At 44.8% G+C, this 26,281-nt stretch overlaps 1 protein-coding gene across 1 annotated transcript in view; it reads left to right on the forward strand.

The window, feature by feature from the left end:
- nme7 (NME/NM23 family member 7) overlaps positions 1 to 26,281 on the forward strand; it is a gene marked incomplete in the record, with an annotated part of 93,265 nt that overhangs the window by 36,107 nt on the left and 30,877 nt on the right. Inside the window, 2 exon segments of the mRNA XM_029695372.1 lie at positions 11,350 to 11,418; positions 15,633 to 15,734. Coding sequence (XP_029551232.1) covers positions 11,350 to 11,418; positions 15,633 to 15,734 — 171 coding nt within the window.

The raw sequence follows: 26,281 nt of genomic DNA on the forward strand, positions 1-26,281 counted from the left end.
GAGTGATGGACAGTGTGGACCCTGGGGCAGGCAGGGGAACAGTAGGGAGAGAGTGATGGACAGTGTGGACCCTGGGGCAGGCAGGGGAACAGTAGGGAGAGAGTGATGGACAGTGACGGCCCTGGGGCAGGCAGGGGAACAGCAGGGAGAGAGTGATGGACAGTGTGGACCCTGGGGCAGGCAGGGGGACAGTAGGGAGAGAGTGATGGACAGTGTCGACCCTGGGGCAGGCAGGGGAACAGTAGGGAGAGAGTGATGGACAGTGTGGACCCTGGGGCAGGCAGGGGGACAGTAGGGAGAGAGTGATGGACAGTGTGGACCCTGGGGCAGGCAGGGGTGACAGTGGACCACTTATGGTTTTGTGTCTGTAATCACATATGGAGCTGAAACATTGTGCTGTACTGTGCTACTTAGGGCTGTGACGGTAATTGAATAGTTCCACTGTAGCTCAGTTGGTAGAGCATGGCGCTTGCAACGCCAGGGTTGTGGGTTCGATTCCCACGGGGGGGCCAGTATTTAAAAATGTAATAAAATGTATGCCCTCTACTGTAAGTCGCTCTGGATAAGAGCATCTGCTAAATGACTTAAATGTAAATGTAAACCATGTGACTGACTGTTATGAATTAAGATCGTAATGAAAATTAAATAAAAGTCAAAACCGTTTAAATAGGCCTATATTCATTTTAGGATTTTCTGAAATTTTTATACATTTTATTTTAATGTGTATAAACTTGACCTAACAGCAGGAACGTTTACTAATGATTTAAAAGCAATTGTTTCGCTAACTTAGTCTGTCTATTAAACGTTCTACATCTCCTCTTTCCAACTGGCCTCTGATGCTCCAGCAGCTATATGCTGGAGCTGTAGAGTGATGCTGGAGCAGCTCTCTGCTAGATGTGTAGAGTGATGCTGGAGCAGCTATCTGCAAGATGTGTGGAGATGTAGAGTGATGCTGGAGCAGCTATCTGCTGGAGGTGTAGAGTGATGCTGGAGCAGCTATCTGCTAGATGTGTAGAGTGATGCTGGAGCAGCTACCTGCTAGATGTGTAGAGTGATGCTGGAGCAGCTACCTGCTAGATGTGTAGAGTGATGCTGGAGCAGCTACCTGCTAGATGTGTAGAGTGATGCTGGAGCAGCTACCTGCTAGAGGTGTAGAGTGATGCTGGAGCAGCTACCTGCTAGATGTGTAGAGTGATGCTGGAGCAGCTACCTGCTAGATGTGTAGAGTGATGCTGGAGCAGCTCTCTGCTGGGTGTGTAGAGTGATGCTGGAGCAGCTACCTGCTAGATGTGTAGAGTGATGCTGGAGAAGCTATCTGCTAGATGTGTAGAGTGATGCTGGAGCAGCTATAGATGTGTAGAGTGATGATGGAGCAGCTATAGATGTGTAGAGTGATGCTGGAGCAGCTACCTGCTGGATGTGTAGGGTGATGCTGGAGCAGCTCTCTGCTGGATGTGTAGAGGGATGCTGGAACAGCTATCTGCTAGAGGTGTAGAGTGATGCTGGAGCAGCTCTAGATGTGTAGAGTGATGCTGGAGCAGCTATAGATGTGTGGAGTGATGCTGGAGCAGCTATAGATGTGTAGAGTGATGCTGGAGCAGCTATAGATGTGTAGAGTGATGCTGGAGCAGCTATAGATGTGTAGAGTGATGCTGGATGCTGGAGCAGCTATAGATGTGTAGAGTGATGCTGGAGCAGCTCTAGATGTGTAGAGTGATGCTGGAGCAGCTGTAGATGTGTAGAGTGATGCTGGAGCAGCTCAAGATGTGTAGAGTGATGCTGGAGCAGCTATAGATGTGTAGAGTGATGCTGGAGCAGCTCTAGATGTGTAGAGTGATGCTGGAGCAGCTCTAGATGTGTAGAGTGATGCTGGAGCAGCTCTAGATGTGTAGAGTGATGCTGGAGCAGCTCTAGAGGTGTAGAGTGATGCTGGAGCAGCTCTAGAGGTGTAGAGTGATGCTGGAGCAGCTATAGAGGTGTAGAGTGATGCTGGAGCAGCTATAGATGTGTAGAGTGATGCTGGAGCAGCTATAGAGGTGTAGAGTGATGCTGGAGCAGCTATAGAGGTGTAGAGTGATGCTGGAGCAGCTCTAGATGTGTAGAGTGATGCTGGAGCAGCTCTAGATGTGTAGAGTGATGCTGGAGCAGCTCAAGATGTGTAGAGTGATGCTGGAGCAGCTCTAGATGTGTAGAGTGATGCTGGAGCAGCTCTAGATGTGTAGAGTGATGCTGGAGCAGCTCTAGAGGTGTAGAGTGATGCTGGAGCAGCTCTAGAGGTGTAGAGTGATGCTGGAGCAGCTCTAGAGGTGTAGAGTGATGCTGGAGCAGCTCTAGAGGTGTAGAGTGATGATGGAGCAGCTATAGATGTGTAGAGTGATGCTGGAGCAGCTCTAGATGTGTAGAGTGATGCTGGAGCAGCTCTAGATGTGTAGAGTGATGATGGAGCAGCTATAGATGTGTAGAGTGATGCTGGAGCAGCTATAGAGGTGTAGAGTGATGCTGGAGCAGCTATAGATGTGTAGAGTGATGCTGGAGCAGCTATAGAGGTGTAGAGTGATGCTGGAGCAGCTATAGAGGTGTAGAGTGATGCTGGAGCAGCTCTAGATGTGTAGAGTGATGCTGGAGCAGCTATAGATGTGTAGAGTGCTATAGACTATGGCACTTCAGTAAAAACATCATTTGATGTGCGGGACTTTCTTTTATACACGTTTTCATTGCTTGTTAGTAAATAAATAAATCAAGTCTTTTTTTTTTTTTTAAAGAAGGTTTGATGTGTCTGACTATTCATTCATTATTCAACAGCAGTGGACAAGGTTCTTCTGGCTCTGAGGACTGAAAATGTTGTGTCAAACTGACGATGGGCCAATCCTCTCCAACCTGGCATTGTCACGTCCTGACCAAGTTAAGGGTTATTTGTTGTTGGAGTTTGGTCAGGATGTGGCAGAGGGTATTTGTTTTATATGGGTTGGGGTGGTGGTGTAGGTAGTAGGTTGTTTTATTTATGTATTCCGGGGGTTTTGGGCACTGCTCTGTGTTTATGTATTTCTAGGTTTAGTTAGTTCGTTGTGGGTATAGGTTCTAGGTTTGTTTTCTATGTAGAGTTAATTGGGATTGGACTCCCAATTGAAGGCATGTGTGTTGAGTTGCCTTTGATTGGGAGTCCAATATTAGTAGGGTGTGTTTGTTTGTGGGTAATTGTTTGTGAGCACTGCGTTTATTGAGCCTGCTACACTGTATAGTCGTGAGTACTGTTTATTGTTTTGTTTTTCCTGTGGATGCTTTTTGTTTTTTCCATTAAAAGAATGAGTATCCACATACCCGCTGCATTTTGGTCAATTCAACATGGCACCTTTTGTGACAGGCATGGTATAATTTGATACGGAATCTTTTCTTAATTTGTAGACTAATCAATACTCATCAGGCCCGGTCCTGGCCGATGTCAAATCAAATGTTATTGGTCACATGGTTAGCAGATGTTATTGGTCACATGGTTAGCAGATATTATTGGTCACATGGTTAGCAGATGTTATTGGTCCATACACATGGTTAGCAGATGTTATTGGTCACATACACATGGTTAGCAGATGTTATTGGTCACATGGTTAGCAGATGTTATTGGTCCATACACATGGTTAGCAGATGTTATTGGTCCATACACATGGTTAACAGATGTTATTAGTCCATACACATGGTTAGCAGATGTTATTGGTCCATACACATGGTTAGCAGATGTTATTGGTCACATGGTTAACAGATGTTATTGGTCCATACACATGGTTAGCAGATGTTATTGGTCACATGGTTAGCAGGTGTTATTGGTCCATACACATGGTTAGCAGATGTTATTGGTCACATGGTTAACAGATGTTATTGGTCCATACACATGGTTAGCAGATGTTATTGGTCCATACACATGGTTAGCAGGTGTTATTGGTCCATACACATGGTTAGCAGGTGTTATTGGTCCATACACATGGTTAGCAGATGTTATTGGTCCATACACATGGTTAGCAGATGTTGTTGGTCCATACACATGGTTAACAGATGTTATTGGTCCATACACATGGTTAGCAGGTGTTATTGGTCCATACACATGGTTAGCAGATGTTATTGGTCACATGGTTAGCAGGTGTTATTGGTCACATGGTTAGCAGATGTTATTGGTCCATACACATGGTTAGCAGGTGTTATTGGTCACATGGTTAGCAGGTGTTATTGGTCACATGGTTAGCAGATGTTATTGGTCACATGGTTAGCAGATGTTATTGGTCCATACACATGGTTAGCAGATGTTATTGGTCACATGTTTAGCAGATGTTATTGTGGGTGTAGCTAAATGCGTGTGTTCCTAGCTCCAACAGCGCAGTAATATCTAACAATACACACAAGAAATCTAAAGTAAAAGAATGGAATTAAGAAATAATGAAATATTAGGACGAGCAATGTCATAGTCCGGAGTATAAATACAGTACAATTATCTGTAAGGTCCCTCAGTCGAGCAGTGAGTCCAGGGAGGTTGTCCAATGCCTCGCAAAGAAAGGACCTGTTTGTAGATGGGTAAATATAATAAACAGACATTGAATATCCCTTTGATGGTGTATCAATACACCCAGCCACTACAAAGATACAGATGTCCTTCCTAACTCAGTTGCTGGAGAAGAAGGAAACTTGTTAGGGATTTCACCATGAGACCAATGGTGACTTTAAAACAGTTACAGAGTTTAATGGCTGTGATAGGAGACAACTGAGGATGGATCAACAACATTGTAGTTACTCCACAATACGAACCTAATTGACAGAGTGAAAATAAGGAAGCCTGTACAGAATAAAAATATTCCCAAACATTCATCCTGTTTGCAATAAGGCACGTAAGTAAAACTAAAAGGAAATTAACTTTATGAGTGTGTTGCGCAACATGGATTAACTCTTAAACAAGATTAAATCAAGGTTTATCTACTAATCCTGTTGCACCAAATTTTAAACCTAGTTTTAAATTAATCCTAGTTAAATTAAATCCTTCCTCTAATCTAAATTTAGTTTTCACTTTAAAACTAGATTAATTTGAAACGTTACTCAATGAATAATAAAAAATATATATATATTAATTTAGACTGGAGATTAATACTAACCTGCCACTTGAGGTGGTTGAACTGATGAAATGGCAGCATATCTACTGTGGAGAGACCAAAACAAGTTCCTCAGAGAACAATTAGAGACAGGTTGAATCCTGTTGAGTTTTAATGATAATTAACTCATTATTAGTAGGCTATTTACTTGCTCATTTTGTACACCAACTGAATTGGGGCTTATGATTATGCCCAGCCTTGGTACGAATGATGACGCTATGTAACATGCTGTAAAGGGCCTGATAACAGTAACATTGTAGTGAACACTTTTTTTACATTTTAGTCATTTAGCAGACGCTCTTATCCAGAGCGACTTACAGTAGTGAATGCATACATTTCTTCTTTTTTTTCTTTTCTCCGTACTGGTCCCCCGTGGGAATCGAACCCACAACCCTGGCGTTGCAAACACCATGCTCTACCAACTGAGCCACACGGGACTGTGTGAAGTTGCATTTACGTCAGTTTTACCAGTTTATTTACGCTTACTAAATATTAATGGTTAAGTAGTCCGTCGTCGTCATAGGGGTTATGGAAAGGAGCAAACTGCTGGGGGAATCATCTCGCATATCTTCTGGGAGAGAGGATCAGTTCCGTTGGACGGAGGCCCCCCCACTCTGGTCTGAAATAGCCCCCCTCTTCTGGGAGAGAGGATCAGTTCCGTTGGACGGAGGCCCCCCCCCACTCTGGTCTGAAATAGCCCCCCTCTTCTGGGAGAGAGGATCAGTTCCGTTGGACGGAGGCCCCCCCACTCTGGTCTGAAATAGCCCCCCTCTTCTGGGAGAGAGGATCAGTTCCGTTGGACGGAGGCCCCCCCCCACTCTGGTCTGAAATAGCCCCCCTCTTCTGGGAGAGAGGATCAGTTCCGTTGGACGGAGGCCCCCCCACTCTGGTCTGAAATAGCCCCCCTCTTCTGGGAGAGAGGATCAGTTCCGTTGGACGGAGGCCCCCCCACTCTGGTCTGAAATAGCCCCCCTCTTCTGGGAGAGAGGATCAGTTCCGTTGGACGGAGGCCCCCCCCCACTCTGGTCTGAAATAGCCCCCCTCTTCTGGGAGAGAGGATCAGTTCCGTTGGACGGAGCCCCCCCCCCCACTCTGGTCTGAAATAGCCCCCCTCTTCTGGGAGAGAGGATCAGTTCCGTTGGACGGAGGCCCCCCCCCACTCTGGTCTGAAATAGCCCCCCTCTTCTGGGAGAGAGGATCAGTTCCGTTGGACGGAGCCCCCCCCCCCACTCTGGTCTGAAATAGCCCCCCTCTTCTGGGAGAGAGGATCAGTTCCGTTGGACGGAGGCCCCCCCACTCTGGTCTGAAATAGCCCCCCTCTTCTGGGAGAGAGGATCAGTTCCGTTGGACGGAGGCCCCCCCCCCACTCTGGTCTGAAATAGCCCCCCTCTTCTGGGAGAGAGGATCAGTTCCGTTGGACGGAGCCCCCCCCCCCCACTCTGGTCTGAAATAGCCCCCCTCTTCTGGGAGAGAGGATCAGTTCCGTTGGACGGAGGCCCCCCCCCACTCTGGTCTGAAATAGCCCCCCTCTTCTGGGAGAGAGGATCAGTTCCGTTGGACGGAGGCCCCCCCACTCTGGTCTGAAATATCCTCCTCTGCCGCATCCTTTTTGGCTTTCGTTTTTTCAAAAAAGTTTCCCAGCACGCTTTCATCCCATTTGGGTCCCTCTTCTCTTTAATCCGTGTCGATTCATTAAATCTGTCGCATAAAATGGCCCAGGTGTCTTCCTTCTTTTTGACAGTGGTGTTGTCTGTCTTTTTATCCTCCAGTAACAGTTACGGGGAGAGGGAGGGAGGGGAGAAGGAGGTGGGAGAGAGGGAGGGAGGGAGGGAGAGGGAGGTGGGACAGAGGAAGGGAGGGGGTGGGAGAGAGCTGCTCCTTCTCCTCTCCCACCTCCCTCTCTCTCCCACCTCTCCCTCCCTCTCTCCCACCTCTCCCTCCTTCTCCTCTCCCTCCCTCTCTCCCACCTCTCCCTCCTTCTCCCCTCCCTCCCTCCCTCTCCCTCCCTCTCTCCATCCTAAATTCCTCCATCGGCTCTGACAATAGTTGTTTTTTTTCATAAGCGGAGAAATTTGAATTTGTTTTTGAAGTGTCCGTGATCAGGTGGCTAGCGGATAAATAATGAATGGCTAAATAACGTTAAGTAATGACAATAATAAATAATATTATAAATATTTTATAAACTAGCTAGCTACAGTAGCTAACGTTAGCTAATAAATGAGTTTTCTGTTTAGTACTGGTAAATAACGTATTTTATTTCAAATCAGCCAACCCACGACAACCTTTCGGGTTGGAGCTACAGTAGTTCTAACGTTACATTGTTATTCTTTTATCCAGGAACAGCAACTTAGTGGCCTCATTTGTCAAGTAGGCTAGCTACTTCGTTTTCAACTCACGAGATACCTCCAGATATTGGTATAACACGTCACAATTTTTTTTTATATATATATATATTTTTTTTTAAATCTTTATTTTAACAGGGAAAACAGACTGAGACCTGGATCTCTTTTACGGCTGTGCCCTGTGTAAACATGTTGACATGTACAGTTTTAGGCATACAGACAAGAACATTTCAAACATACAAAACAAAGACACAATTCAACAGAAACAATCACAGACATCATATTGATCCTCCATAACATTTTTGAAATGGGCAAGGGACACCAGAGTGTCTAACTTAAGTTGGATCTGCAGTTGGTTACATAAATAAGGTGCAAAGGAACTAAAGACAGTCCTACCCAACTCTGTGGAGACCGCAGAGTAATCATAGTTTAAAACCGTTAATCTCTATTGCACTCCACACTGCCCTTTCACACCTGGACAAAAGGAATACCTATGTGAGAATGCTGTTCATTGACTACAGCTCAGCGTTCAACACCATAGTGCCCTCAAAGCTCATCACTAAGCTAAGGACCCCTGGGACTAAACACCTCCCTCTGCAACTGGATCCTGGACTTCCTGACGGGCCGCCCCCAGGTGGTAAGGGTAGGTAGCAACACATCTGCCACGCTGATCCTCAACACGGGGGCCCCTCAGGGGTGCGTGCTCAATCCCCTCCTGTACTCCCTGTTCACCCACGACTGCACGGCCAGGCACGACTCCAACACCATCATTAAGTTTGCCGATGACACAACAGTGGTAGGCCTGATCACCGACAAAGATGAGACAGCCTATAGGGAGGAGGTCAGAGACCTGGCCGTGTGTTGCCAGGACAACAACCTCTCCCTCAACGTGATCAAGACAAAAGAGATGATTGTGGACTTACAGGAAAAGGAGGACAGAGCCCGCCCCCTTCCTCATCGACGGGGCTGTAGTGGAGCAGGTTGACAGCTTCAAGTTCCTTGGTGTCCACATCACCAACAAACTAACATGGTCCAAGCACACCAAGACACTGTCGTGAAGAGGTTCTAGAGCTGCACTATCGAGAGCATCCTGACGGGTTGCATCACTGCCTGGTACGGCAACTGCTCGATCTCCGACCGCAAGGCACTACAGAGGGTAGTGCGAACGGCCCAGTACATCACTGGGGCCAAGCTTCCTGTCATCCAGGACCTCTATACCAGACAGTGTCAGAGGAAGGCCTTAAAAAGTGTCAAACACTCCAGCCAATCATAGACTGTTCTCTCTGCTACCACATGGCAAGCGGTACCGGACCGCCAAGTCTAGGTCCAAGAGACTTCTAAACAGCTTCTACCCCCCCAAGCCATAAGACTCCTGAACAGCTAATCAAATGGCTACCCAGAATATTTGCATTGCCCCCCCCATCTTTTACACCGCTGCTACTCTCTGTTGTTACCATCTATGCATAGTCACTTTAATAACTCTACCTACATGTACATATTACCTCGACTAACCGGTGCCCCACATATTGACTCTGTACCGGCACCTCCCTGTATATTTTGACTGCTCCTCCTTAATTACTTGTTACTTTTATTTCTTATTCTTACTCATATATGTATTTTAAAACTACATTGTTGGATAAGGGCTCGTAGGTAAGCATTTCACTGTGAGGTCTACTACACCTGTTGTATTCAGCATTTCACTGTAAGGTCTACTACACCTGTTGTATTCAGCATTTCACTGTAAGGTCTACTACACCTGTTGTATTCAGCATTTCACTGTAAGGTCTACTACACCTGTTGTATTCAGCATTTCACTGTAAGGTCTACTACACCTGTTGTATTCAGCATTTCACTGTGAGGTCTACTACACCTGTTGTATTCAGCATTTCACTGTGAGGTCTACTACACCTGTTGTATTCAGCATTTCACTGTGAGGTCTACTACACCTGTTGTATTCAGCATTTCACTGTGAGGTCTACTACACCTGTTGTATTCAGCATTTCACTGTAAGGTCTACTACACCTGTTGTATTCAGCATTTCACTGTAAGGTCTACTACACCTGTTGTATTCAGCATTTCACTGTGAGGTCTACTACACCTGTTGTGTTCAGCATTTCACTGTAAGGTCTACTACACCTGTTGTATTCAGCATTTCACTGTGAGGTCTACTACACCTGTTGTATTCAGCATTTCACTGTGAGGTCTACTACACCTGTTGTATTCAGCATTTCACTGTGAGGTATACTACACCTGTTGTATTCAGCATTTCACTGTAAGGTCTACTACACCTGTTGTATTCAGCATTTCACTGTGAGGTCTACTACACCTGTTGTATTCAGCATTTCACTGTGAGGTCTACTACACCTGTTGTATTCAGCATTTCACTGTGAGGTCTACTACACCTGTTGTATTCAGCATTTCACTGTGTGGTCTACTACACCTGTTGTATTCAGCATTTCACTGTGAGGTCTACTACACCTGTTGTATTCAGCATTTCACTGTGAGGTCTACTACACCTGTTGTATTCAGCATTTCACTGTGAGGTCTACTACACCTGTTGTATTCAGCATTTCACTGTGAGGTCTACACCTGTTGTATTCAGCATTTCACTGTGAGGTCTACTACACCTGTTGTATTCAGCATTTCACTGTGAGGTCTACTACACCTGTTGTATTCAGCATTTCACTGTGAGGTCTACTACACCTGTTGTATTCAGCATTTCACTGTGAGGTCTACTACACCTGTTGTATTCAGCATTTCACTGTGAGGTCTACTACACCTGTTGTATTCAGCATTTCACTGTGAGGTCTACTACACCTGTTGTATTCAGCATTTCACTGTGAGGTCTACTACACCTGTTGTATTCAGCATTTCACTGTAAGGTCTACTACACCTGTTGTATTCAGCATTTCACTGTGAGGTCTACTACACCTGTTGTATTCAGCATTTCACTGTAAGGTCTACTACACCTGTTGTATTCAGCATTACACTGTAAGGTCTACTACACCTGTTGTATTCAGCATTTCACTGTGAGGTCTACTACACCTGTTGTATTCAGCATTTCACTGTGAGGTCTACTACACCTGTTGTATTCGGCGTATGTGACTAATAAAATGTGATTTAATTTAATCTGGTAAAAGGCCTGTTTTCAGTAGGTTAGGCTACATTACGTCTCTCATTACGGCCTCTCTGTGAAGAACATATGTCAACGCCACTGCCATTGAATGGCCCCAACAGCAGGTTCTGGTACTTTATGCAAATATTTAAAAACAAAATGGCAGAAAACCCATCTGACTTAGTTTGAATTGTTTTGTGCGTCGAAATTGGACCTGTATTAAAAAAAAGAAAGAAGATTATATATTCAACAACAATAAAAAATGGCGGCGATCGTGTACATTGGCATGGCCAATTACCGTAACCTCAAATTCCAAGTCCGTCACAGCCCTAATGGTACTATAAACCAGACAGAATGAACAGCGGTCTGATTCGTAGTCGACGTCTCATCTGCAGTCTGACCTGCTGATCATAGACATGTTCATCCCTTGTCAACCATCTGGTTTTGTAAATGCATTATGTATGAAGCTCTGAGAGAGGCAGGGAGTTCTAGATCTTTCTAGTAGGAATTGGTGTGGCTGTAAGAAACGCTGAAACAAAATGTCCTCTACAGATAAAGATCATGACCAGTGTTAACTCATTTAACTATCTAAACATTACCACATTTACCACTCCACATTCACACAAGTCATTTGAAAACGATCTCAAGTGACACATTTATACGTTTCAACTCAAATCAAGTCCGTTTTTTTGTTATTCGTTTTTTTGTATATGTTTGAGATGCCAGTCAGTTACTGATTGTATAGTTCTGACTTCTCTACTCACAGTTTAACATGGACCGGGCCAATGCAGAGGAATTCCTGGAAGTTTACAAAGGGGTTGTGACCGAGTACCCTGTGAGTATGAAAGATTTTTTACATTTCAACACAGTTTAGAAGTGTTAACTATGTAAATATGCTAATTATTCATACCACTGCGTGAAGTCACACCTTTGCACAAGCACACAGGCAATTTATATTCTAGTATAAACTGGGTGGTTCGAGCCCTGAATGCTGACAGCTGTATTCTACTATACCACATGCTGAGGCAATGTCTATTTTATCTTAGATGCTGTTTTGTTTTACTCACTTGATACATGGTAGTTATACAGAGAATGAATATACCTTAGCTCTAGGTAGACATTTTGTATATGTATCCTTCCCATTCTCACCCCTGGAAGTCTGTCTGTTGCCAGAGGTGTTGAGGGTAGGAGACCTTGTCCGTTGCTTTGGAAACCAAACACATCACCATTTAGACTGCTGTGATCTGATCTCTGTTCCTAGATGCAGATTGCGTTCCCAAACAAGGTGGGAAATTAACACCAGCTAAATGCTGGTATATTTAGCCATTGGCTGGTAGAATGTCTATTCTTACCAGCCACATTGGCAGGTGGTCACATAGAGCATCTGGAAGCAGTTCATTTTAACAAATCCAAAGAATGTGGCTGGTGGACCAGAAAGTGCACTACTTTTGACCAGTGCCCGTAGGGAATAGGGTGCCATAGGGAATAGGGTGCCATAGGGAATAGGGTGCCATAGGGAATAGGGTGCCATAGGGAATAGGGTGCCATAGGGAATAGGGTGCCATAGGGAATAGGGTGCCATAGGGAATAGGGTGCCATGGGGGAATAGGGTGCCATAGGGAATAGGGTGCCATAGGGAATAGGGTGCCATAGGGCATAGGGTGCCATAGGGAATAGGGTGCCATAGGGAATAGGGTGCCATAGGGAATAGGGTGCCATAGGGAATAGGGTGCCATAGGGAATAGGGTGCCATAGGGCATAGGGTGCCATAGGGAATAGGGTGCCATAGGGCATAGGGTGCCATAGGGAATAGGGTGCCATAGGGCATAGGGTGCCATAGGGCATAGGGTGCCATAGGGAATAGGGTGCCATAGGGAATAGGGTGCCATAGGGAATAGGGTGCTATTTACCTCTTCCTTGTAGTCTGTCTCATCGTCATTGGTGATCAGGCCTACCCCAGTCGTGTCGTCTGTAAACTTAATGATGGTGTATGAGTCGTGCAGTCGTGGTTGAACAGGAAGTACAGGAGGTGACTAAGCATGCATCCCTGAGGGAACCCCGTGTTGAGGGTCAGCGTGGCGGATGTGTTGTTTCCTACCAATATCACTACCTGGAGGCGGCCCGTCAGGAAGTCCAGGATCCAGTTGCAGAGGGAGGGTGTTTAATCCCAGGGTCCTTAGCTTAGTGATGAGCTTGGAGGTCACAGTGGTGTTGAACGCTGAGCTCAAGTCAATGAACAGCATTCTCACGTAGGTGTTAATTTTGTCCAGGTGGGAAAGGGCAGTGTGGAGTGGCAATAGAGATCGCGTCATCTGTGGATCTGTTGGGGCGGTATGCGAATTGGAGTGAGTCCGGGGTTTCCGGGTTGATAGTGTTGATATGAGCCATGACCTACCTTTCAAAGCATTTCATTTCATTTCTACAGATGTGAGCGCTACGAGGCGATAGTCATTTAGACAAGTTACCTTGGCGTTCTTAGGCACAGGGACTATGGTGGTCTGCTTGAAACATGTAGGTATTACAGACTGGGTCAGGCAGAGGTTTAACATGTCAGTGAAGACACTTCCCCAGCTAGTCAGTGTATACTCTGAGTCTACGTCCTGGTAATCCGTCTGTGAATGTTAACCTGTTTTACAGGTCTTACTACGGAGAGCGTGATCACACAGTCATCCGGAACAGCTGGTGCTCTCATGCATAGTTCAGTGTTGCTAGCCTCAAAGTGCGCATAGAACGTATTTAACTTGTCGTGTAGGCCCGCGTCACTGGACAACTCGCGGCTGGGTTTCCCTGTAATCCGTTATAGTTTGCAAGCCCTGCCACATCTGACGAGTATCAGAGCCGGTGTAGTACGATTTGATCTTGGTCTTGTATTGACTCAATTCCTGTTTGATGGTTCGTCAGAGGGCGTAGCGGGATTTCTTAGAAACGTCCGGATTAGTGTCACGCTCATTGAAAGCGGCAAAATGATTAACGCAATCTGCTTTATCTATTACCTAGTGCACAAGTTGACTGCAGGTATTTATTTAAAAAGTACTAATATTTAAAATTCACTTACCAAAATGCTAACAACTACTAAAGAATCCTCATAGAGAATGCTAACTAAATGCTAACGATATTTTCTTAACTCTATTTCTTGAACTGCACTGTTGGTTAGAGCCTGTAAGGTCTACACCTGTTGTATTCAGCATTTCACTGTGAGGTCTACTACACCTGTTGTATTCAGCATTTCACTGTGAGGTCTACTACACCTGTTGTATTCAGCATTTCACTGTGAGGTCTACTACACCTGTTGTATTCAGCATTTCACTGTGAGGTCTACTACACCTGTTGTATTCAGCATTTCACTGTAAGGTCTACTACACCTGTTGTATTCAGCATTTCACTGTGAGGTCTACTACACCTGTTGTATTCAGCATTTCACTGTGAGGTCTACTACACCTGTTGTATTCAGCATTTCACTGTGAGGTCTAATACACCTGTTGTATTCAGCATTTCACTGTGAGGTCTACTACACCTGTTGTATTCAGCATTTCACTGTGAGGTCTACTACACCTGTTGTATTCAGCATTTCACTGTGAGGTCTACTACACCTGTTGTATTCAGCATTTCACTGTGAGGTCTACTACACCTGTTGTATTCAGCATTTCACTGTGAGGTCTACTACACCTGTTGTATTCAGCATTTCACTGTAAGGTCTACTACACCTGTTGTATTCAGCATTTCACTGTGAGGTCTACTACACCTGTTGTATTCAGCATTTCACTGTAAGGTCTACTACACCTGTTGTATTCAGCATGTCACTGTGAGGTCTACTACACCTGTTGTATTCAGCATTTCACTGTGAGGTCTACTACACCTGTTGTATTTCACCATGTGACAAATAAAATGTGATTTGATTTGACCTTCAGTGCACAGACTTGTGCCTGTTTTAAACCCATCAAAAGGAGCCTGTGAGAGCTTCCTCAGAGCAGCTGTGATTTGGTTAACAGGCTGGTGGGTCTAGGGAGCCCACTACAGCCATAGCCCCAGCATCAGGCTCAGCCAGGCTCGCTGTCTTGTTGCCATGGTTTCCTTCTCTGCTCCTACCTACCTCCCTCTATCTCTCTCTCTCTCACACTTTCTTTCTTTCTTCCCCTCTCTCTCTTTCCCCCTCTCTCTCTCTCTCCTTCTCAGCTCCTGCCTACCTGTCTGTGAGGCTCTCTCTCCTTCTCAGCTCCTGCCTACCTGTCTGTGAGGCTCTCTCTCCTTCTCAGCTCCTACCTACCTGTCTGTGAGGCTCTCTCTCTCTCTCCCTCTCTCCTTCTCAGCTCCTACCTACCTGTCTGTGCTGTGCTGTGAGGCTCTCTCTCTCTCTCTCTCTCTCTCTCTCTCTCCTTCTCAGCTCCTACCTACCTGTCTGTGAGGCTCTCTCTCTCTCCTTCTCAGCTCCTGCCTACCTGTCTGTGAGGCTCTCTCTCTCTCTCTCTCTCCTTCTCAGCTCCTGCCTACCCGTCTGTGAGGCTCTCTCTCTCCTTCTCAGCTCCTACCTACCTGTCTGTGCTGTGCTGTGCTGTGAGGCGCTCTCTCTCTCTCTCTCCTCAGCTCCTACCTACCTGTCTGTGAGGCTCTCTCTCCTTCTCAGCTCCTACCTAACTGTCTGTGAGGCTCTCTCTCCTTCTCAGCTCCTGCCTACCTGTCTGAGGCTCTCTCTCCTTCTCGGCTCCTGCCTACCTGTCTGTGAGGCTCTCTCTCCTTCTCAGCTCCTACCTACCTGTCTGTGAGGCTCTCTCTCTCACAACGTGCCTCAAGCCACCCTATTTAAACATTAAATATGCAGGTTTTGATATGGTTGAAATTGATTTTATATATATTAGTTGCGTTCAAGGTATTTTTGCCTCCTTACCGGCAATCCACGCTTTAGTGGTGTGGCTCAAAAGCAGACTATATATGGCCAATACCAAGCCACTGCCACCAACCGCTAATATTAGCATTTTCTAACTCCAAAAAAAACTATGGAAGTCAATGTAACTCCAATGCAGTTAAGCTAACTGTTGTGAGTCTTTCTAACAGAGCATGGTGGCAGAGCTATGTTCTGGACCCTGCATGGCCCTGGAGATCAGAGGGACTGATGCACCGAAGACCTTTAGGGAGTTCTGTGGACCAGCTGATCCGGTGAGTTGTTTTTCCACATCATCATCCACATGTTCTGCTCCCTGGGCTTTTACACGTGTAACTCAACAGGGGATACACGTCAAGTATTTAGCAACTCTAGTTAGCATTGGCTACCTCTAACTAGCATGTTAGCAGATACCCACAGACTTCCAGTCATTGCACTAACGATAGTTAGCATTGGCTACCTCTAACTAGCATGTTAGCAGATAGCCACAGACTTCCAGTCGTTGCACTAACGATAGTTAGCATTGGCTACCTCTAACTAGCATGTTAGCAGATACCCACAGACTTCCAGTCATTGCATTGGCTACCTCTAACTAGCATGTTAGCAGATAGCCACAGACTTCCAGTCATTGCACTAAAGATAGTTAGCATTGGCTACCTCTAACTAGCATGTTAGCAGATACCCACAGACTTCCAGTCATTGCACTAACGATAGTTAGCATTGGCTACCTCTAACTAGCATGTTAGCAGATACCCACAGACTTCCAGTCGTTGCACTAACGATAGTTAGCATTGGCTACCTCTAACTAGCATGTTAGCAGATACCCACAGACTTCCAGTCATTGCATTGGCTACCTCTAACTAGCATGTTAGCAGATAGCCACAGACTTCCAGTCATTGCACTAAAGATAGTTAGCATTGGCTACCTCTAACTAGCATGTTAGCAGATACCCACAGACTTCCAGTCATTGCACTAACGATAGTTAGCATTGGCTACCTCTAACTAGCATGTTAGCAGATACCCACAGACTTCCAGTCGTTGCACTAACGATAGTTAGCATTGGCTACCTCTAACTAGCATGTTAGCAGATACCCACAGACTTCCAGTCATTGCATTGGCTACCTCTAACTAGCATGTTAGCAGATAGCCACAGACTTCCAGTCATTGCACTAAAGATAGTTAGCATTGGCTACCTCTAACTAGCATGTTAGCAGATACCCACAGACTTCCAGTCATTGCACTAACGATAGTTAGCATTGGCTACCTCTAACTAGCATGTTAGCAGATACCCACAGACTTCCAGTCGTTGCACTAACGATAGTTAGCATTGGCTTGCGAAACTACCTCTAACTAGCATTAGCGCAATGACTGGAAGTCTATGTTTATCTATAAGCATGTTAGCAGATAGCCACAGACATTGACTTGAGAAACTACCTCAAACTTCTTTCATACTGGACATGAACTAGTGGAATCTCTTTTAATAGATGCATCATTACAATTACAGCTCAGTGTCATCATTATGGCAGTTCTCAAAAGTGTGGGTTCTGCCGTACCAGTGTTAGTGTGGGTTCTGCCGTACCAGTGTTAGTGTGGTTCTGCCGTACCAGTGTTAGTGTGGGTTCTGCCGTACCGGGTTCTGCCGTACCAGTGTTAGTGTGGTTCTGCCGTACCAGTGTTAGTGTGGGTTCTGCCGTACCAGTGTTAGTGTGGGTTCTGCCGTACCGGGTTCTGCCGTACCAGTGTTAGTGTGGTTCTGCCGTACCAGTGTTAGTGTGGTTCTGCCGTACTGGGTTCTGCCGTACCAGTGTTAGTGTGGTTCTGCCGTACCAGTGTTAGTGTGGTTCTGCCGTACTGGGTTCTGCCGTACCAGTGTTAGTGTGGGTTCTGCCGTACCAGTGTTAGTGTGGTTCTGCCGTACCAGTGTTAGTGTGGGTTCTGCCGTACCAGTGTTAGTGTGGTTCTGCCGTACCAGTGTTAGTGTGGGTTCTGCCGTACCAGTGTTAGTGTGGGTTCTGCCGTACCAGTGTTAGTGTGGTTCTGCCGTACTGGGTTCTGCCGTACCAGTGTTAGTGTGGTTCTGCCGTACCAGTGTTAGTGTGGGTTCTGCCGTACCAGTGTTAGTGTGGTTCTGCCGTACCGGGTTCTGCCGTACCAGTGTTAGTGTGGTTCTGACGTACCAGTGTTAGTGTGGGTTCTGCCGTACCGGGTTCTGCTGTACCAGTGTTAGTGTGGGTTCTGCCGTACCAGTGTTAGTGTGGTTCTGCTGTTCCAGTGTTAGTGTGGTTCTGCCAAACCACGTTTTGAAAATAATGCTGATATAGAGCACCACAGTATGAGTCATAATACCCATAAAACCTAGCGGTCAAACAAGGAAATGGTTCCAATTGTTTTTCCAACATAAATTTTTCCCATAGGGGATTTTAGAAACACTTAAAATAAGGTCTGTGTTTCGTGTAGTCTTACCCTGGCATGAAGGTTTGAAAAGTGCAAAACAATCCCAGAACAACTGCAAAGGACCTTGTGAAGATGCTGGAGGAAACAGGAACAAAAGTATCTATATCCACAGTAAAACGAGTCCTATATCGACATAACCTGAAAGGCCGCTCAGCAAGGAAGAAGCCACTGCTCCAAAACCGCCATAAAAAAAGCCAGAATACGGTTTGCAACTACACATGAGGACAAAGATTGTACTTTTTGGAGAAGTGTCCTCTGGACTGATTAAATAAAAATAGAACTGTTTGGCCATAATGACCATCGTTATGTTTGGAGGAAAAAGTGGGAGGCTTGCAAGCCGAAGAACACCATCCCAACCGTGAAGCACGGGGGTGGCAGCATCATGTTGTGGGGGTGCTTTGCTGCAGGAGGGACTGGTGCACTTCACAAAATAGATGGCATCATGAGGTAGGAAAATTATGTGGATATATTGAAGCAACATCTCAAGACATCAGTCAGGAAGTTAAAGCTTGGTCGCAAATGGGTCTTCCAAATGGACAATGACCCCAAGCATGCTTCTAAAGTTGTGGCAAAATGGCTTAAGGACATCAAAGTCAAGGTATTGGAGTGGCCATCACAAAGCCCTGACCTCAATCCTATAGAAAATGTGTGGGCAGAACTGAAAAAGTGTGTGCGAGCAAGGAGGCCTACAAACATGACTCAGTTACACCAGCTCTGTCAGGAGAAATGGGCCAAAATTCACCCAACTTATTGTGGGAAGCTTGTGGAAGGCTACCCGAAACGTTTGACCCAAGTTAAACAATTTAAAGGCAATGCCACCAAATACTAATTGAGTGTATGTAAACTTCTGACCCACTGGGAATGTGATGAAAGAAATAAAAGCTGAAATAAATCATTCTCTCTACTATTATTCTGACGTTTCACATTCTTAAAATAAAGTGGTGATCCTAACTGACCTAAGACAGTGAATTTAAACTAGGATAAAATGTCAGGAATTGTGAAAAACTGAGTTTAAATGTATTTGGCGAAGGTGTATGTAAACTTCCTACTTCAACTGTAACTAACATTGCCTTCTGACAGGTAGAATTTGACATTAATAACTGCCGCTGAAACCCTCATAAATGCGTTCTTCTCCTCCTGTCTTGAGTACTGCAACTCACTATTCCCCGTCATCAGCTCAAACTCCCTACAGAAACTCCAAGTGGTTCAAAACTCTGTCTCCTTGTCTCCCATCGATTACAAGATCCTCCTTCTGACGTACACCGCCCTTCACCACCTTGTCCCCCCCCCTTACCTCTCAAACCTTCTTCTCCCTTACCAAGTCACAAGCTCACTCCATTCCACCACAGCAGGACACCTTGTCATCCCCAGGTCCAAGCCTTCTCCAGTAACTCCCTCGCTCCAGCCATCCGTGACTCAGAGTCCATCACAAATCTTTCAGTCCCTCCTAAAGCCCCACCTCTTTGAACCCCCCCCCCCCCCCCCCCACACACACACACACACAAGCACACACACACACAAGCACACACACACACACACACACACACATACACAAGCACACACACACACACACACACACAAGCATAGAAACACACTACTAAGACACTCCTCTCTTCACAATACTGAGCAGCATCTGACCCCTGACCCCTACCCTAAACCGGGTTCATATCCCAACCCTCCCCGTGCTCTGATTCATCACACTCTTTACCTTCTTTGAGCCCACCCCTCTCTTTGTCTTGTTTTGTCTATTTGTATTATTATTATTATTATTATTATTATTATAATATCAAACAATACAATCACTGGGAAGTGGGAACTAAGCTGTTTGAAAACAAAAACCCATCAATCGGAAATCATGATGTCTATCCAAAACAATATGGTGCCAGTGCCCTAACGATCCATATTCTGTTATTACACAACACACAGGATGTGAATGGCACGAGCCAATCGTTGAGCAGTGTTGAGTGTCTTGGCAAACATTAACACTTTAATTTTACTGCCCTTTGAACTTAACTGTAACATGCTTGACGAGTCCTAACTAACTACTGTTGCATATCAAACGAACAGGAAGGCAAGACAAAGTGATTGTGAGTTTATTGTTCCAACTCAACGGGCTGCAGAACGGAGGGGTTTGGCCTGAATCCATTACGGACAAAAGTAGTGCTCTAAATAGGGAATAAGGTGCCATTTGGCAGACACCCTGTCTGTGGTCCTCATCGTCATGGTAACAGATGTGCGGGGGAGCGAATGGCGTTGTCTGTGGGCCTCGTCGTCATGGTAACCGATGTGCGGGGGAGCGAATGGCGTTGTCTGTGGTCCTCGTCGTCATGGTAACAGATATGCGGGGGAGCGAATGGCGTTGTCTGTGGTCCTCGTCGTCATGGTAACAGACGTGTAGGGGAGTAGATGGTAATCAACAACACAGTATGGTGTCATTAGGTTTCAAATCACCAACAGACAGGCACAGCCCTGCAGCACACAGATCCACAGCAACACACACACACACACACACACTCACCAAATGCTTCAATAATTATGGCAATAAATGTCAGATATGAGCGTGTGTGTGAGAGAGCGAGACAGATATTTCAGTATACAGCCACTATCTCAGTGTGAATTGAAACAGTCGTCCTCTATTGGTGGTAGTTTAGAGCATGGTGGGATGTGGGCCTTCCTCAGAGGTCATCTGTCTCTCTCTGTCTCTTTCTCTCTCTGTCTCTCTCTGTCTCTCTGTCTGTCTCTCTCTGTCTGTCTCTCTCTGTCTGTCTGTCTGTCTCTCTCTGTCTGTCTGTCTCTCTCTGTCTGTCTGTCTGTCTGTCTGTCTGTCTGTCTGTCTGTCTGTCTGTCTGTCTGTCTGTCTGTCTGTCTGTCTGTCTGTCTGTCTGTCTGTCTGTCTCTCTCTGTCTGTCTGTCTGTCTCTCTCTGTCTGTCTGTCTGTCTGTCTGTCTGTCTGTCTGTCTGTCTGTCTGTCTGTCTGTCTGTCTGTCTCTGGCTGTGTCCTAAAATGGCACCCTACCCCCTTTACAGTGCACTCCTGTTAGGGGTCCCTGATGTAGTGGATAGGGTGCATTTGGGACGTAGCCTCTTGTGTGCTCTCCTCTCCACAGCCCTGATGTAGCAGACTAGCCTGGCACCTTTTTTTATAGAGGTCACATTAAGACAGGAAATACAATCTGCATATCAAAGCACAATGTCAGATGCTGACAATGCATGCAATTATCCCAGAACTGAATGTAGTGCCCTATTTCTATTCAACATGATAACACGGGATCACAGATTCAATTCATATTTATTTTCTCAATATAAATGTAGACTAGGTTGTATGGGAGAAAGAGCTTAGCTTTCACTTTAAGAGCAGAAGACTGTCTTGAAAGAGAGAGAGAGAGCTTACCCACAGTCAAAGTCCACAGCTACGACCTTGCCGAACTCTCTCGGCAAGTCTGTACTTGTGACCTCACTAGTCTGTGTAGTATACACATACTGTATACACATAGTGTATACACATAGTGTATACTACACAATCATACAACAATTATTATGATTAGGTCTACATTCTGTCTACCACACCAATCTATGACTACAAGCTAAAAGAGTTTACTAAGAGTTTACTATTCATAAACTAAGAGTTTACTAAGAGTTTACTATTCATAAACTAAGAGTTTACTAAGAGTTTACTATTCATAAACTAAGAGTTTACTAAGAGTTTGCTATTCATAAACTAAGAGTTTGCTATTCATAAACTAAGAGTTTGCTATTCATAAACTAAGAGTTTGCTATTCATAAACTAAGAGTTTGCTATTCATAAACTAAGAGTTTGCTATTCATAAACTAAGAGTTTGCTATTCATAAACTAAGAGTTTACTAAGAGTTTACTATTCATAAACTAAGAGTTTACTAAGAGTTTACTATTCATAAACTAAGAGTTTACTATTCTCAAAATCTATAACGTGACCAATTTTGGAACCTTAATGCTGTTCAAACTACAAAGGAAAGTCATTTTTATTTTACACCTCCACTTTCCCTGCCAGTCAGCCTCTAAAACAATACTTATTGACTAAGGATGAGTCCCCGGACGGACGTCAGACCCCCATGTTTAACAAGGGGGCGGCAGGCAGCCTTGTGGTTAGAGTGTTGGGCCACTAACCCAAAGGTTGCTAGATCGACCAGGTAAAAGGTCAAAATCGGTCGTTCAGCCCCTGAACAAGGCCGTCTGTTTCTAGGCCGTCGTTGAAAATAAGAATTTGTTCTTAACTGACTTGCCTAGTTAAATAAAGGTTAAATCTTTTTTTTTATTTTTTTATTTTATTTATACTGTACAACTATTTGGTTGAAATGTTGTCTTGAAGACAACGTTAATTTGATTTGACTCTAGTGTTCCATTTGTGCATTTGCGGAACAACCAAGACGTGCAGCTCCCTGAATTCCCGTTCCTCTCCGGTTCACTCGCTCAGTGTGTCCCGGTCGCTCTACGGAGACGCGCTGTGTGCGCCAACAGAAATAAAAACCTATCTAACTGATGGGATACAAGTTACAGTCCTTGTCAAATCACAACCGTTTTATTACAAATTTCAAATGGACTGGTTGACTGAAGTAGGGAAATATGTATTCCAACATTGAGCTGTAGTTTTGGAATAAATTTCAATTACATTTTTGCGTTATTTTTCGCTTAGGTTACTTTGCGGTTGACACCTAGTTACCGCAGCCCAGAGAGTCAAAATTGGCGATATATCGTAAAAATTCACGAAAACAAAAATGTGCTTTTAGGGTTAAGTTTAAAAACAGAATTTAGTCAGTGAAATTATAGAAACACAGGCTTTCAACTTTGTGGCTGTGGTAACTAACATTAGTGACGTCCCTACTTTTCAAATGACTAGTGGCATTTAGAATTGATTAGCCTGATTACCCCCTAAACACAGACAGGCTCCACACTGAAAATATGCAAAAACATTAGTTTCATAAAGTCTCAGATACAGTCAAGACTAGCTAACTGGTAGCAGAGAGAGAGAGAGAACAGTAACCAAGGCAACTCAGATACAGTCAAGACTAGCTAACTGGTAGCAGAGAGAGAGAGAGAGAACAGTAACCAAGGCAACTCAGATACAGTCAAGACTAGCTAACTGGTAGCAGAGAGAGAGAGAACAGTAACCAAGGCAACTCAGATACAGTCAAGACTAGCTAACTGGTAGCAGAGAGAGAGAGAGAACAGTAACCAAGGCAACTCAGATACAGTCAAGACTAGCTAACTGGTAGCAGAGAGAGAGAGAGAACAGTAACCAAGGCAACTCAGATACAGTCAAGACTAGCTAACTGGTAGCAGAGAGAGAGAGAGAACAGTAACCAAGGCAACTCAGATACAGTCAAGACTAGCTAACTGGTAGCAGAGAGAGAGAGAGAACAGTAACCAAGGCAACTCAGATACAGTCAAGACTAGCTAACTGGTAGCAGAGAGAGAGAGAGAACAGTAACCAAGGCAACTCAGATACAGTCAAGACTAGCTAACTGGTAGCAGAGAGAGAGAGAGAACAGTAACCAAGGCAACTCAGATACAGTCAAGACTAGCTAACTGGTAGCAGAGAGAGAGAGAGAACAGTAACCAAGGCAACTCAGATACAGTCAAGACTAGCTAGCTGGTAGCAGAGAGAGACAGAGCAGTAACCAAGGCAACTCAGATACAGTTAAGACTAGCTAACTGGTAGCAGAGGGAGAGAGAGAACAGTAACCAAGGCAACTCAGATACAGTCAAGACTAGCTAACTGGTAGCAGAGAGAGAGAGAGAGAACAGTAACCAAGGCAACTCAGATACAGTCAAGACTAGCTAACTGGTAGCAGAGAGAGAGAGAGAGAACAGTAACCAAGGCAACTCAGATACAGTCAAGACTAGCTAACTGGTAGCAGAGAGAGAGAGAGAGAGAGAGAGAGAGAACAGTAACCAAGGCAACTTGGATACAGTCAAGACTAGCTAACTGGTAGCAGAGAGAGAGAGAGAGAGAGAGAACAGTAACCAAGGCAACTCAGATACAGTCAAGACTAGCTAACTGGTAGCAGAGAGAGAGAGAGAGAACAGTAACCAAGGCAACTCAGATACAGTCAAGACTAGCTAACTGGTAGCAGAGAGAGAGAGAGAGAGAGAGAGAACAGTAACCAAGGCAACTCAGATACAGTCAAGACTAGCTAACTGGTAGCAGAGAGAGAGAGAGCACAGTAACCAAGGCAACTCAGATACAGTCAAGACTAGCTAGCTGGTAGCAGAGAGAGACAGAGCAGTAACCAAGGCAACTCAGATACAGTTAAGACTAGCTAACTGGTAGCAGAGGGAGAGGGGGAGAGAGAGAACAGTAACCAAGGCAACTCAGATACAGTTAAGACTAGCTAACTGGTAGCAGAGAGAGAGACAGAGCAGTAACCAAGGCAACTCAGATACAGTTAAGACTAGCTAGCTGGTAGCAGAGAGAGACAGAGCAGTAACCAAGGCAACTCAGATACAGTCAAGACTAGCTAGCTGGTAGCAGAGGGAGAGAGAGAATAGTAACCAAGGCAACTCAGATACAGTTAAGACTAGCTAACTGGTAGCAGAGAGAGAGAATAGTAACCAAGGCAACACAGATACAGTTAAGACTAGCTAGCTGGTAGCAGAGAGAGAGCACAGTAACCAAGGCAACTCAGATACAGTCAAGACTAGCTAACTGGTAGCAGAGAGAGAGAGAGAGAATAGTAACCAAGGCAACTCAGATACAGTCAAGACTAGCTAACTGGTAGCAGAGAGAGAGAGAGCACAGTAACCAAGGCAACTCAGATACAGTCAAGACTAGCTAGCTGGTAGCAGAGAGAGAGCACAGTAACCAAGGCAACTCAGATACAGTTAAGACTAGCTAACTGGTAGCAGAGAGAGAGAGAGCACAGTAACCAAGGCAACTCAGATACAGTCAAGACTAGCTAACTGGTAGCAGAGAGAGAGAGAGAGAACAGTAACCAAGGCAACTCAGATACAGTCAAGACTAGCTAACTGGTAGCAGAGAGAGAACAGTAACCAAGGCAACTCAGATACAGTTAAGACTAGCTAACTGGTAGCAGAGAGAGAGAGAGAGAACAGTAACCAAGGCAACTCAGATACAGTCAAGACTAGCTAACTGGTAGCAGAGAGAGAACAGTAACCAAGGCAACTCAGATACAGTTAAGACTAGCTAACTGGTAGCAGAGAGAGAGAGAGAACAGTAACCAAGGCAACTCAGATACAGTTAAGACTAGCTAACTGGTAGCAGAGAGAGAACAGTAACCAAGGCAACTCAGATACAGTTAAGACTAGCTAACTGGTAGCAGAGAGAGAGAGAGAATAGTAACCAAGGCAACTCAGATACAGTTAAGACTAGCTAACTGGTAGCAGAGAGAGAGAGAGAACAGTAACCAAGGCAACTCAGATACAGTTAAGACTAGCTAACTGGTAGCAGAGAGAGAGGGGGAGAGAGAGAGAACAGTAACCAAGGCAACTCAGATACAGTCAAGACTAGCTAACTGGTAGCAGAGGGAGAGAGAGAACAGTAACCAAGGCAACTCATCTCTCTCTCTCTCTGTCACGTCCTGACCATAGAGAGCTCGTATTTTTCTATGGTAGAGTAGGTCAGGGCGTGACTGGGGGGTTTTGTCTAGTTTATTTATTTCTATGTTGTGTTCTAGGTTATTTTTTCTAGGTTGGGGTTTTCGTATGATTCCCAATTAGAGGCAGCTGGTCATCGTTGTCTCTAATTGGGGATCATATTTAAGTTGTTGTTTTTCCCACTAGTGTTTGTGGGAGATTATTTTGAGGTTATGCATGTAGCACCTCTTCGTCACGGTTTGTTGTTTTTGTTTATTGTCTGTCTTGCATAGTTTCACATAGAAATAAAAGATGTGGAACGATACGCACGCTGCCCCTTGGTCTCTTTCATACGACATCCGTGACTCTCTCTCTCTCTCAATTTCATTTCAAGGGCTTTATTGGCATGGGACACATATGTTAATATTGCCAAATCAAGTGAAATAGATAATAAACAAAAGTTAAATAAACAATAAAACTCATAAAGTTCCAAAAGAATAAAGACATTTCAAATGTCATATTATGTCTATATAAAGTGTTGTGACGATGTGCAAATAGTTAAAGTACAAAAGGGAAAATAAATAAACATGGGTTGTATTTACAATGGTGTTTGTTCTTCACTGGTTGACCTTTTCTTGTGGTAACAGGTCACACATCTTGCTGCTGTGATGTCACACTGTGGTATTTCACCCAGTAGATATGGGAATTTATCAAAATTGGGTTTGTTTTCGAATTCTTTTGAATTCTCTCTTTATATTTCAGTCACCCTACACTGACACCCCCTAAAACCAACAAGCC

Source organism: Salmo trutta, chromosome 17 (genome assembly GCF_901001165.1).
Source record: "Salmo trutta chromosome 17, fSalTru1.1, whole genome shotgun sequence".
NCBI lineage: Eukaryota > Metazoa > Chordata > Actinopteri > Salmoniformes > Salmonidae > Salmo > Salmo trutta.